At 30.7% G+C, this 15,328-nt stretch overlaps 1 protein-coding gene across 1 annotated transcript; it reads right to left on the bottom strand.

Annotated features, from left to right (window-relative positions):
• Positions 1-5,881: 5,881 nt before the first annotated feature.
• On the bottom strand, positions 5,882-6,691 carry LOC145118161 (uncharacterized). The gene has a single exon (XM_079054181.1). It carries the CDS (start codon positions 6,689-6,691, stop codon positions 5,882-5,884), a length of 810 nt encoding a protein of 269 aa, XP_078910307.1.
• Positions 6,692-15,328: the final 8,637 nt, after the last annotated feature.

Here is a 15,328-nt window from a genome sequence, read left to right as displayed (position 1 = left end):
TCAAATAAAAGGGAATTAAGGGTAGTTTTGTCCAACTCAAAATTTCCAAAAGAAATAGGAGATTGAGGGTATTATACACCTATAATAACTTTTCAGAAAATCTGTTGTTGACAGCAACAACTCATAGTGATATTTCTGCATTTCTAAAACGCAATGTAAAGCAGATATGTTCAGCAAATATCAAAGCTAATGTAACATCATGTAGGGTTGGAAATTGGTGTCTCACATCATCCAAAATGTCAAAACCTACTAATATATTACCCTAATTCACTCTTTTTTCTCTCATTGTTTTCGTACAAGGCTTGTTGAGTGAAGATAGAGGTATGGTTTATCTTTTGTTAACCTACAAGATTTTAGAAAAATATTGACGGCATGTCATTCTCATTGTGTTGTCGCAAGATGTATAAAGAAGCACAACATAAAAATTAATTAAGACAAAAGGAACGATGCTCTCATTAAATTGTCTTTAGAAGAAGAAAATAATGAAATTCAAGAGCATTTCTTTTATTTTCGTCAACTTCTCTCAATGAAAGCATATATATATATATATATATATATATATATATATATATATATATATATATATATATATATATATATATATAGGATGAGGTTCAATAGAGAACCATAATTAACCAAGGAACCAAGGAACCAATCTTTTTTTCAACTTTTAGAACTTATTTTTTATCAAAAAAAAAAAAACTAAAAATACAGAAATTCATAACTTTTTATCATTTTTCCAATGATATCAAATTCGATTTTTTTTTAACATCAAATTCACAATGTGAATCTTTGAAAATTCACAATGTGAATCCGGATTCACACGGTGAATCCGAAAAATATTTTTCACATTCACAATATTAATATATGAATTTAGATATTTTTAGATTTTTTTTTCGATAAAGAATAAACTCTAGAAATTGAAAAAAAGATTTGATTCCTTGAATAACCAATAATTATGGTTTTCTATTGAACTTTTTCATATATATATATATATATATATATATATATATATATATATATATATATATATATATATATATATATAGGGTTCAATTGAGAAAAAAAAAGGTTGAGAACGGGGGAATCATTCTCAGCCACTCATTTATTTTTGCCGCAAAAGCCTCCGTCGTACCAGCGGAAATGGTAAAGGAATAGACATGTGTTTTCGAACAAAACATGTTTCCTTAAACTCTGCTAATCATTACCTTAATATATATACAAAAACATAGTTTTTTCGTTTTTTTTTTTATTTTTAAGAAGCTATTTTTATCGAAAAATGATTTTAAATATACCAAAATTCATGATTTTTTATTCTCTACAAATAGACATCTATATTGATATAGTTTTAAGATAAAATAAAAAATTTATTTTTTTTATATTATCAGCTATCGTTATTCATAAGTGAATAAAAATGAATCAGATTTTTACTACAGTACATTCGTTATTCACTTATGAATAAAAAGTATGATTAATTTTTTTTACAATTTAAATATCATTCGTATATGAATATAACATATAATAAACATAGTATATTCATATTTAAATATTAGACGATGCATTCACTTGTGAATATTATATAATATATTCATTTGTGAATATTAGATGGTATATTCACTTATGAATATTAGATGATATTTTCATATGTGAATATTACATCGTATTACATGGTATATCACATGTGAATATTACATAGTATATTCACTTGTGAATATTAGATGATATATTCACTTATGAATATTACACATTATATTCACATATGAATATTACAAGGTGTTTTCACAAATATATATAATTTTTATATGTCATTCACTGATGAATATTACACAATATATTCACATATAAATATTACAAGTTGTTTTCACAAATATATATAATTTTTATATGTTATTCAAATATGAATAACATACAGACTTGCATATTTGTTTTGTGTTTTTAATAATCATATACTGATTCAGGTGAGAAAACACATTCATATGTGAATATAACGTGGTAATTTAGTTTATGCATTTCATCAAACAGTTGGAGTGCATACGAGTTAACTTTTTTAAAAATGTTAAAAACATGATACTTCCGATTCAAGTTATCAATTCCAAATCATCATATACTTCCGATTTCGACTTTGAAGCGTGCAATTCCGATTTTGATTTCATTCCAACAAAAATTCCGATTTCAATTTCGAAACCTTGAAATCTCGATTCCAGATTTCTTTGTAATACTGATAATCAAGACGCGAACTGTTCCGATTAGAATATATGTTCCAATTTCAAAAGCTTCCGACTTCAAATGCGACATCCTATGTCTGATCGATTTCACATTTTGATTTTGATTTACGAAAATCCGATTGGGAACCTATGAGTATCGATTCCGAGTCCTTCAATGTCGGCTGTGATTGCGAGTCCAGAACTTCGATTCCAATTGCATGAACAGCGAAGAAATTCCGATTCCAACTGAGTTCATTTTGCGAATCTGGGAAATTCCAATTCGGAATATTCAACAAAGAAATCGATGTTACGTATTTGAGATTGAAGGTTATTATCATATTTAGAAGTTTGCCACCGTGTCTTTTTATGCGTAGATTAAATGAGTGGCTGAGAATGATTCTCCCATTCTCAACCTTTTTTATTTTCTCAATTGAACTTACCTCTATATATATATATATATATATATATATATATATATATATATATATATATATATATATATATATATATATATATATATATAATAAAAATTGTTTTTCAAAATTTTAGTTAGTTTTTATTTAAATATAACTGTTTCTAGTTTTTAATTTATTTATTTTTAGTCTTTTCTATTTATTTTGTTTTTCTTGTTATGATTTAAAAAAAAATGTGTATGTTTTCTCGAGAAAAGTTTTAAGTGTATATTTTTATGTCTAGTTCCTAAAATATATTTTGTTCGTTTAAATTTTATATTTTGTATTAATTTTATTTTCAAGTTATTGGTTAGTTTCTGTTTAAGTTAAAGTATTTTTAATTGTTAATTTTGTTCACTTTTGGTTTGTAGTTGATTTTATTTATTTTTGTCTTTTGTCCTTATTTCGATTTTGCGTTAAATTAAAATCTAAAATACAAAAACAAGTATTGTGCATGTCTTTTTGGCAAAGATTTTCAAGTGTATTTTTTATCTCTTGATTAAAATATCCGGGGGATAAGTTTAATGATGAGTCTTTTGTTCAAATTATCTATGAACATTAGAACTTATTACCCCCTAAAGTTCCCTTAAAAAGTTCTAAGTGTTGTATCTTTTTGTGTATTGAAGGTTCCTTGGTTTCAGGCATTGATATGCATTCAAACAAGCGATAACATGGATGTTAGATCACATGATGGTTCCTTTTGATAAGAATTGATAGGTTTTTGTAGGTCTTGGTAACGATCAACCTAATGTGTCAATACACATTTGGTTCAAGATTTGCAATTCCATTGCATCATTTTAGAACTATTTGACAGTGAACTATGTGTTCTAAGATGTCATACTTTATGAGCCGAAACATAAGTTGTTGATAAACCACAAGCTTAGGGGGAGCAATCAAAGTTGACAAAGGCAAATGAGCTCAAATTAACAATCAGGTAGAAATGGTTTTTGATGTTGAGACCTACGCTTCATTTGGTTTGATCTCTTGTGATAATATCATTGTACCTTTCATGATTTGGTGATGGCATTTCATAAGCTAAGTATGTAACTTTTGACTAATAATTGTCCCTAGAACAAATGTTGCCGCATATGCCTTAAATCTTGTGTCTTCTAGCAGCTAATGACCTAATGAGACTTCACTTCAGAAGTCTTTAATCCAACAGGTCATAATCTTATCTGTTAAGACTAAATGAGTCATCCATCTCTTGTGTTGAATCTAATAGCAAGGTATATTCTTCAACTAAGAGATATTGCCTGGTCACAAATGTAAATTCTTATAAGGCAAAGATGTTATCCCTTCTCTTAGTCAATCAGTTTCTCATGTCCTTGACCTCCTCCTCTACTGAGGTATGAAAGGGTATCATTATGAATTAACAGTGAATATACTCCAAGATTTTAACTACTCTTCTCACAAGTCTTTTTTGTAAGAATTTGATGATTCACTATTGTAGACTATGGGTTTATATGATATATAACAACAAAGACGATCAATTTTAGAATAAAATAATAAAAGTTCAAAAATGGACAAAGTAACTATTAAACAAAAACTCTCAATTTAATTATGTTATTGAGACAATCAATATAACGTAACAATTTCTAGCCTAGTCGACACACATAAAAATACTAACAGAACCTTCAACCAGTGAAACAAGTGACTGCCTTTATATGTTTGGTCATTAAAACATTCTACTTTTATTTCAGTAAACTAAAAAAGACATTGAAAATCTTTCTAAATAACAATTTACTCAAAATATGAACGAAACCGAATAACGAAAGTAATAATTTGTCAAAAAAAGTATTTTTCATGACAATAACCAAACTTTTTACTGAAAAGTACAAGACCACGTGTAAGCATGGTGGGGGTTAGCAATCGAGATGCAAATAAGCATATCCCAAAACTAATTAAGAAGAATCAAGTGCAAACTTTCATCCTCGGATTTAGCTAGTCATAGACTGATCACATCTAATTAATAAAACATTAAATTCTCTTTAGAAAAAAGAATTCCCAAAAGAAAGAATTGAGTTAGCTAAGTCAGTAAGATATGTTGCAACATACATCCCTAAACCAAAGTCCCTAACCATTGAAATGAACCAATTTGTCGGCGTAAAACAGTAAACCAAACGATAAAGTTACATTTAAATTTAACCAAAATAGCCTCCAAAAGAAAATTATTGCTATTGAGAAACTATTTGCCAATAAAAAATATTCGTCGTCGCTCCATATATGCTACTAGTATATATATATATATATATATATATATATATATATATATATATATATATATATATATATATATATATATATATATATATATATATATATATATATATATAGGAACATTATAGTTTCTTCAATTTAGACTTTTGCCACATAATTTATGAGTATTTGACAATTTTCGTCCCTTATTATTATTATTATTATTATTATTTTATTAAGAAATTAAATATTTTTATTTTATTTTTTGTTCCTATAAAATCTTGTATCCAATTAAATAATAACATGTGTAATATTTAATGTCTTTTAATATAAAATTTAATGATATTTTAGTATATTAATATGACACATGTCATAATTTAATTGGGTAGAAGGATTTATAGAAAAAAAAATATATTTTAACCCTATGATATGTTTTAATATATATTATTTTTGAAGTGCTTAATCATCACCACACCGCCTCCACTAAACCTATTCGTGTCCCCTAAATTCCAATTTTAAGTCAACCCACAGACATGAAGAAAACGTTGCATGCCTCATGCTTCACCGTACCTTTGCTCCTTTCACTTCTCAACGACAAGCTTCTTCTAAATCAATCTCTCTTTTGACATTGATTGCATCTCCCTTCCGATTGTGTACTTCTCTCTCTACAAAAAAAGTTCCCGTGTTCGCTTAGACCGGCGACTGCCCACCGCCGCCATCCGCACCATTTTCTCGACCTCCTCCACCGATAACAAACCACAAGCCGCCACCAACTGCTGCTTCCTCTTTTTGGCTATACCACAAACAAACGCAAACCCTATCCTTAGCTACTGCTGCTGTCCTGTTCGGCCCGGGTACACCTGGACAGGGGCGGACACAGGAATTATTAGTAGTAGGGGTTACACAAATTTTTTTTCCGGTCAAACATAATATAAAACATTAAAAATAAAATCCGGTCAAACATAATATAAAACATCTAATACAATTTTTTTTCTGGTTAAACATAATATAACAACGATCTATTAGAATTTAAATTTGTCCTCTTCGTGCAGACATCTTTTGAAACCGCTCCATTACTTTTTCATTCTCAACTTTCGCAAGTGCTTCGGTCTTGACATTACAAAGCAATGCATCGTTCAAAAATTCATCGCCAATTTTGTTACGCAAGTCGGTCTTCAAGAGCTTCATCTTTGAAAAACATCTTTCTACACTTGCGGTTGCTACGGGTAATATCAAAGCCAACTTTAAAAGCTTATAAACCAAAGGATAAGACCGATGCTTCCCCGTACTAACCATCAAACGAGAAAGGTCGGAAATTCCTTTCAAACTAGTGAAGCGCTCATCTTTGATGCAAGAGTGATAAAATATCTCAAGTTGTCCTTCAAGGTCTATCATATCTGAATCATCAAAGTCATACTTGTATAACTTACCCAACTTCAATAACTTTGATTTGTCAAATTGTGCAAATGAATCACAAGGGCTCAAAGCACCCATGTATTCTAGTAATTGGGTGCTTGTTTCACTAAATTGATCCCGATATTCTGTAAGTTGCATATCTACCACCGTGTTGAAGATTTCTACCTCAAAATGAAACCTATTAGTCTTTGTAGTCCTACGTTTTCTCGCACCAATATACAACTCTTCCATATCTAAAGTATCAATTTCGTGTGTTTGACAAAAAGATGATACTTTTGGCAAAATGCTAGCAAACCCTATGTTTCTAAAAGATTGTAATGCCTCCATTGTCCCTCTAACCATCGAAGCCGCTTCTAAAATGTCTAGATCTTTTCTTTGAAGTTGCTTTGACAATGTACCCGTGAGGTGTAAAATGTCATACATCATATATATATATATATATATATATATATATATATATATATATATATATATATATATATATATATATAATGTCGTTTTTAGTTTATATTGCTTAAATATTACAATATTTATAGCAGGATATACTTCAAACAAATTAAATGTGGTATTATGGGATGCACTTGCTCCACTATATATATATATATATATATATATATATATATATATATATATATATATATATATATATATATATATATATATATTAGGCTTAGGTTATTCTATTCAAAGTACTTATTGTGTTATTTTATGCATAAATATGGGCCAATCAATTTTACTTATTTTAAAAAAGTGATTAATATATATTTTTGAATTAAATATAACTGAAAAATATCATCTAATTTAATTACTAGGGTATTTTAGTCAATTAATATAGATTTAATAAAGGAAAATCGCATATTTTAATGGATCATAGATTCTATTAATTTTAAAAATATGATTTTACGAATTATAATTCTTTTAATTCGGACATTCTGACAGAATATGTTTATGAGTATATTTCAAAATAAAAATATTCTTGAACCATAAATAATAAAAATATTCTTGAACCTACTTCTTGATCATGACTTTAACAATTTCTTGTAGAATAACAAATTCTTAAACAATCAATTGAAGAATAAAAACAAAAAATACATAATTTCTTATAGAATACGGGTAACAATTGTTAAGAATTACATTAGAATGTTACACTTATTAATAACAAAAAAACACAATATATAAATCATTCTACCAGAATATACTATTATATATAGTTTTTTCAATACATTCTATATTATTATGGTAGAATAATCCATTCTTTTTGGAAGATTGGTGGTCATTGTTCATCTTCATCCCATACAATGTTCATCTTCAAGATTCTATTCTGACAGAATCAGAATTCAAGCTTTCATTCCAGTAGAATTGGAATTCGTGATTCTATACCGATAGAACTACAATCGTAGAAAATACACAAATCACAAAGGAAATATTGAGATTTAATTCCCACAGAATCGGAATTCGCCACCATCTGTAGCAGTGCAAAGAAGGGATAAAAATGGTAAAAATCCGAGAAATTTGAAAAGAATTTCAGATATTGGGTAAAATCCGTGAAGATCTGAAAGTCGTGGGGGCTCAAAATGAAAATATAACCCATATTCTTCAATTTGACGCTGAAAGTGTGAAAGGAGGGTTAAATCTGTGAAGTCTGTAAACATTTGAGGACTGGAATAGTTAAAACGCTGAAGTTGCAGGGACCAAGACTGTAACATCAGTCATCTTCTTCATACGAACAAAAAGGAACACGCTTTTGACTCCTAAAAGTCAAAATCAAATTTCCGTTTACAATCATCCGATCTAGTTTCTGAAAATGACGAAATTGATGACCGACAATTCCAGTTTCCATCTCGACTGTGTTGTGCAAATCCGAATTCAATTTTATTCCAATAAAAATTCCGATTTCAATTTTGATACTCGAAATTTTGATGTCTATAACGATGAACAGAAACCGATTTTGAGTTCCAGATGCGAATTCCCTTTTCGCTGTAATTGTGACTTTTGATTTCTAAAATCAACAAGATTTTCGTTTCAATTTTGAGTCCAGAACTCTAATCTTGTGTAGTTAAATCGAACAGCAAGAGACTTCAAATTCTTGAGTAATCAATCAAGATTCCAAGACCTGTTCATGTCAAAATGTAACAACGAGTTCCGATTTTGGAGACAAAATCACAAACCTTCGTTTCCAGTTGATGTCGATACGATTTCAATTCCGACTCCAAATTGATGAACCGAAAGTGAACCTAATTCAATTGATTACCGGCGGCCATAACAACGAATTGCGACTGGAGATCGGCGGCAACAACAAACAATGGTGGTGGCGGCAACAACAAATGATGGTGGTGGCGATCTTCTGTGGGCGGGTTGGTCGATGGAGTGACTTCTAGGTTTTATAAACCTAGAGAAATTAGGTTAAAAGTCAATATCATGATTATAGGAATTATTTTTGGAAGTTACTAAACAAATTACTAAATTACCCTTATTTATTTATTTAATTATTTAATTTGTTATTTAATTTTAATTGGTCCACATTTATGCATACAATAACACAATAAATACTTTAAACACCTGAACCTATATATATATATATATATATATATATATATATATATATATATATATTCAGTACCAAGTTTAAGATTATAACACCAACGCCATCTCTGTAACTGGTGTCTTGGTTTGGTTGATTGGTCATTATGGCTTTTATTGCTGTTGAGTCTTGAGAGTTACTTTGTTTTTCCAAAATTGCAAATGCACTAATCTTTGTTGTTTTGCTGATTTATGTTTTAAGCATTTAATCTGTTTGTGTACTTGACTTTTGATGTTTCCTGCACTTTTATTTACTTTAATATAAGAAGAATCAAGTTTAATGTTGAAATTATATTTATAAGACCTTATTTTTTTCATAGGTTTTTAACAATAAAAATGGAGTTAAGTTAAACTTGGCATTGGGATATTGTGAAAGACGAAGTAATTGATTCCAGAAATGCTATTGAATATGGGATCAAACTTCGACAAATGAACTATAAATCCGTAAGGACCGTAACTAATTGCTAAGAATGTTGTGTGAAGGTGTTGTAGGGATTTGAACAGAATTTCAGGATCTATCTACTACTTTTGTACAAATTATTTTAGCAAAGGGATATTTAAAGGATGTAAGCATTAGCCTTGAGCAAGTCAACAATCTGGTGGATAAATCATTGGATAGCTTGGACAACATACTTGTATTTTTCTACTAATAGTACTAATATGTAACAATAAAGTATGATACCCATATTAGTAGAAAACTATAAGTACCTTGCTATTACATGTAAAAAATGACCTACATTGTTATTATTAGTAAAGAAATTTTAGTACGATGTTATTTCAATATACTTTTAATGTTTGTTGTAATACTAATTACGGAGCTATTTCAGTATTTACTTACTATTTCCAATAAAGGAAATTGTTAAGAATACTGAAAGTAAAAATGTAAAATAAAAAAGCAAAAATGTGAGTACGATGCTATTTCAGTATACTTTTACTGATGTAGGCATCATCCATACGTTATTACCCATTCAGCCAATTTACGCACATGGTAAAAATAAAAGGAACAACCCCTGAATAGAGAAAGGGAGGAATGTGTTTAATTTCAACCTTTTTACAAAAATGCCCTTTTGTATTTTGTTTGACCAGGTTGTTGTACCGATTCAGATGGTTCATTCCATTTACCCCGACACTTGGTAAGATATAAATCTCAAATTTATATCTTTGCTCTCATAATTATAAAACTGCCCTCATATGTTATAATTATAATAAATGAAGTGTTGAAACTTAGTTTTATTTACAGGCGATAGTTGGTCACATGCCTCCACAAATCAGATAATTTTACATTGTAATGGAAATAAACACTAAACATATGTTGACAAATCACCATCACCTCGATTGGCATCTGCAGTATATTCGATGACAGGAAAAGGAATCAAGAAATGCAACTGATTATATCTTTGCTTAGAACTTCATCCCCTGCCGAAATTTATGTTATTGGGTATTATTTGTTTTCTTTTATTTATGTTTGGTTTGAGAGTCATTCAATTTGCTAAGTTTGTTGTGCTATTGGCTGAATTTTCTTCAAAATTCTGCTGGAATTTCTACTGTTATTGTGTGGAGTTTCTCCAATTTCTATTGTAAAAAACAATTTTTGCTTTACACTCGTGACCATTGAAACACGTGTCAATGGCACGGATGACCTTCATCTAGTTTATATTATATTATGTAATGTTTAGAAAAAATAAAGAAAGAAAAGAAGATAATTTACGAAGGCCAACAATTTAAAACATGATATATATATATATATATATATATATATATATATATATATATATATATATATATATATATATATATATATATATATATAAAAGTAATATCTTATATAAATTATATGCAAAATTACTAAAATATCATTGAATGATTTTTTAGTAATTTGTTTCTTTTTTTATATTAAAACTGATTACCATCTATTAAAATATTTTATTTCATGAAATTATAATTTTCAAAGTTTAAACATGATTATTTTATTATTAATCTATAAAGAATATTGTTTGTATCTTCAAACCAATTTACATATTAATTTAAATTAACGATTTTATAGTACAGATAAGACATCTAACTTTGTATAAAAACATTTGTTTTCAAATCTATGACTAATGATTATTTTTTTTTAAAGTTTAAATGTTGTTTTACTTTGAAATCAAATGGCTAATATATAATTTTTAAGAATCATCAAACAAACAAACAAATTGTTTATGTTATTTTGTTATTTTTCATTCTATTCAAATTTATATTGTATTATATAAAATCATAATTTTATCAAATATTTAAATATACATATACAGAACGCAGATCTTATATTCATAACAATGTACATATTAACTTTAGCTATAATCATTATAAAGTTACAAACAAAAGTTCTATTTTTTTAAAATATATTTGATTAATCATATTACAATTTGAAATTATCACCTAATGTTGTAAATGACCTTAAACCCTCAGGTTCGTCAATTCATAAATTAGTATTAAAAGTCGGTGTTCCATTAATGTTATTGAGAAACATTGATAAGAAATGTGCTTTGTGTAATGGAACAAGGGTATGTGTTATAGAATTGAGTAAACATGTTATAGAAATAGAGATAATTTTAGGATGTAGTATAGGAAGTCGTACGTTTATTCCAGAAAAGTCAATAACAATAATTATCAAAGGTGGGGTTCGTTTTTGAGACAACTAGTGTTTACTCATAGTCAATTGTATATTGCATTCTCCAGAGTTAAAAGCAGAGATAGATTGAAAATATTAGCTTTACGCAATAACGGTCACCTTACCAGTAAGACATCCAATGTTGTATTCAAAGAAGTATTTTGAAATTTGTGATTAATAATTTTTATTTACAATATCTTAATACTAATTTTTATTAATTTGTAATGAATTACATACTTATCCATCAAAGGCTTTGTATATATGTAAAATTATTACTTTAGAAATTTAAAAATTTATATTAAATTTATTTAAATAAACTCGTGTAATACATGAGTATCACACCTACTATGAGATTAAAAGATAAAATTTTAAAATAATACTCTAGAAAAAGGACATGTGGCACAAGTTATTTTTATTAATTAGGTAGTATATATATATATATATATATATATATATATATATATATATATATATATATATATATATATATATATATATATATATATATATAGAAAAGTGAATATGCATTACAACCCCATCTAAGCATAGGTACTAAACCTCAAGAAACTATGTCGTTTTATTAGCTAAGGATTTTCCTAGAGAAAAAAAAAATACTACGTGATTTCCTAACAAATCATATCCTTTCTAAATCACTACGTGATTTACTAGAAACAATTTTTTTTCCAAAAGATTTTACTAGAAACAATTTTTTTCCAAAAGATTTTCTTCTCTTTATTGATTGTTGGGTACAGAGTGAAGAAATAAATGATAATGGAGGAAAGAAAACGGATATGCTTAAATGATAATGGATGATAGAAATGTTATGGGGGATGATATATTTACCAAGTGAAAAATCTACATGATATATTTACTAATTTAAAACGACATAGTTTAGAAGTTTAGTACTTAACCTTAGGTGTGGTTGTAATGTGTATATATATATATATATATATATATATATATATATATATATATATATATATATATAGGTAAAAGATCAAATGAGAACCAACAAAGATTAAGAACCTCTAATTTTAGCTTATAATTAAGATTATATTTGTCATTTCTCAATTAGATATTTTATCTTGTAAAGGGCATTTTTGTCCATCTATTGTTAAAAGATAATGGCATGATTGTAAATAAAAAGAACTCTAATCCCATTTTCACAAACAAATTGTTACACCTGAAACATAAAACATCATATCAAAAAATTAGAATTACAAAACTTCATTATCCCTCTCTCTCACCAAACATCTCTTCATTCTCCCTCTTATCTCTGACGACTTTCCGTCACCACCAACCACCGACCTCGAGTGTCGTCACCTACCTCCGATGTCGCCACCTACCTCCGGCGGAAACAACCTCTACCACCGCAACCCTACCACTCTTACGACCTTGTTTTGGTGACACATCTTCATATCTCCTTAATCTTTTTTCTCTCAATCCCCATGAAACATGTAACGACCCAAAAATCAAGGGTAAAAATTTCATTTTTAATATATTAAAAATATAGATATCATTTATTCCAAACATCTAAAACATCGTTAATTAAAAACATTTATCAGAGTTCATCCCAAAATCATTCAACGCGGAAAACATAGGTGCGTGCACTGCGATCAATCCGAGCCCTTCTTTTCCAAATCGATGATACCAGAAACCAATAAACAAAACTGTAAGCACGAAGCTTAGTGAGTTCCCCGGATCATACCCCACACAGTCCACATAATCACATAATCCATATTAGCTATAAAAGCTACATAAACCATATCAATCACATATCAACATATACGGATGCCTTGGGCTCGTCCCCAGGGTCTTACTCCAGGATTCCATAGGCTCTCCACATGGTCTTACACCTAACTGCCATGGGCTCTCCCATGGTCTTTGATAGAAAAGCCATGGGCTCTCCACATGGTCTTACATCCAGGTGCCATGGGCTCTCCCATGGTCATCCATACAAGTATCACAAAGACAACGAGCATACCACATAATCACTAGCATATCACCTATACATGCATATCAGACATATCAGTAGTGAATCTACATTAACACTACAACATAGTAGGAAAGCCATGGGCTCTCCACATGGTCTTACATCCAGGTGCCATGGGCTCTCCCATGGTCTTCCAAACATACCACATATACCACTAGCATACTTCCTAGCACATAACCAGCTAACATGTCACATAATACAACTTCAGCTAATATACCACATATCATAAAATGGGCCGGCCTTGGTGCCTTAGACCCATTGGTATGGTGAGGAGACTCACCTGGTATTGCTGAAGTCCCACAGATAAAACTCCAGTGCTGGTTGACAGGTTCCCGAACTGTCAACATCAAACAATACCCAATTAATAATTGGGTTTCAACTCATAACCATAAGTCCATGCTTGGGGGTAAAAGACTACTCTACCCCTAACTTGGCTTGATTCAAGCCCAAGGCCCAATCCAAAGGCCCAAAAGTCCAACTATGGCTCAAGGCCCAACATATGGCCCAATTTTCCAAATTGGGCCCGAACCTTTACATGGCCTTATTCTAAGGCCCAACCAAAAAGTCCAGTCCAACATTTGGCATTTCTAATGGCCCAATATCATATAATCATTAAGGCCCAAACTATGGCCCATCTACGACCCAATTTTCCAAATTGGGCCCAACCCCTCATATGGGCCTTACCTTAAAGCCCATATACATATTCTAGTCCATAAGATTATTCTTGGATGGCCCACTATTGACCCAATCACTAAAATTCCAATAGAAAGGCCCAACTTAAGGCCCAAGTGAAATTAGGGTTTCACATAAAATGATGATTAGGGTTAAGTGTCCCTACTTAACCCCTTAAGGACTTAATCCATTAAGTCCCACATGGTCTTAGGTTAATTTGCAATGATTATTTATTAATATTTTAAGTTCATTAACTAATCCCGATGCAGTCCCGAAAAATCCCAGATTAGGGTTTCATGACATTAGGGTTTTCCAAACCCTAATTAGGGTTTCCAACCCATCTTAGCCCAATAGGCCAAATAGCTAGGTCCTTTGATCAATTACGGTTCATTAGGCCCATTAGGGTTTAAATCCCTTGTCCAAACATCCCAAACGAATCACAATACAAACGAGGCACACCGCCACCCGACACGGCGGCCGGTGGCAGCAGGAGGCGGCAGCCACCACCTCACGGTGGTGGTTAGGGTTTCTTTCCATTATTCACATTTCTAATTACATTTTACAATGCTAATCTCTAAAATAACACACACAAATAAGCTAAACACACACAGCCACCATGTGGTGGCCGGCGGTGGCGAGTGGTGGCGGTGGTTTTTCCGGCTAGACAAAACACCCACAGCACATATTAACACCAAAAGATTGGTTGAAGCTAAGACACGCATGTATTGCACACACCATGCATCACCTAACAACGATGGTTGGCGGCAGCTTGATGGCGAAATTCCGGAGGGCAGTAGACGGTGGTTGGAACGGTACCGGCAATAGCCGGGTGTGGCTGTGAACGACGATAGAAAATAACGAAGAAGAAGGAATGGTGGCAGCGGCTTCAACCGAGGGCAGCGGCTCCTCCATGGCTCGTTTCCCCGGCAAGGAAGGTCATAGTGTCCGGCGGTGAGTGTGTAATCTAGCAGCAGCAACCACAGCGACATGGCGGCTGTGACTCGACCCTCTCCATGACCGACTGCACAACGCCTCCGTTGGTCTTCATCTTCATTCGCAACAAAAAAGGTGAAGGTGGCACTTGGCTCAACGGCTAGCGACCTCGATACGGTGGTGGCGACGCCAGGACATAGGAGAAGGGAAGGCGGCGGCTGGGAAAGGGAAGGTA

Source organism: Lactuca virosa, chromosome 1, assembly GCF_052849685.1.
Source record: "Lactuca virosa cultivar CGN04683 chromosome 1, Lactuca_virosa_CGN04683_v6, whole genome shotgun sequence".
NCBI classification, from domain to species: domain Eukaryota; kingdom Viridiplantae; phylum Streptophyta; class Magnoliopsida; order Asterales; family Asteraceae; genus Lactuca; species Lactuca virosa.
This window is presented reverse-complemented; position numbering and strand designations above follow the sequence as displayed.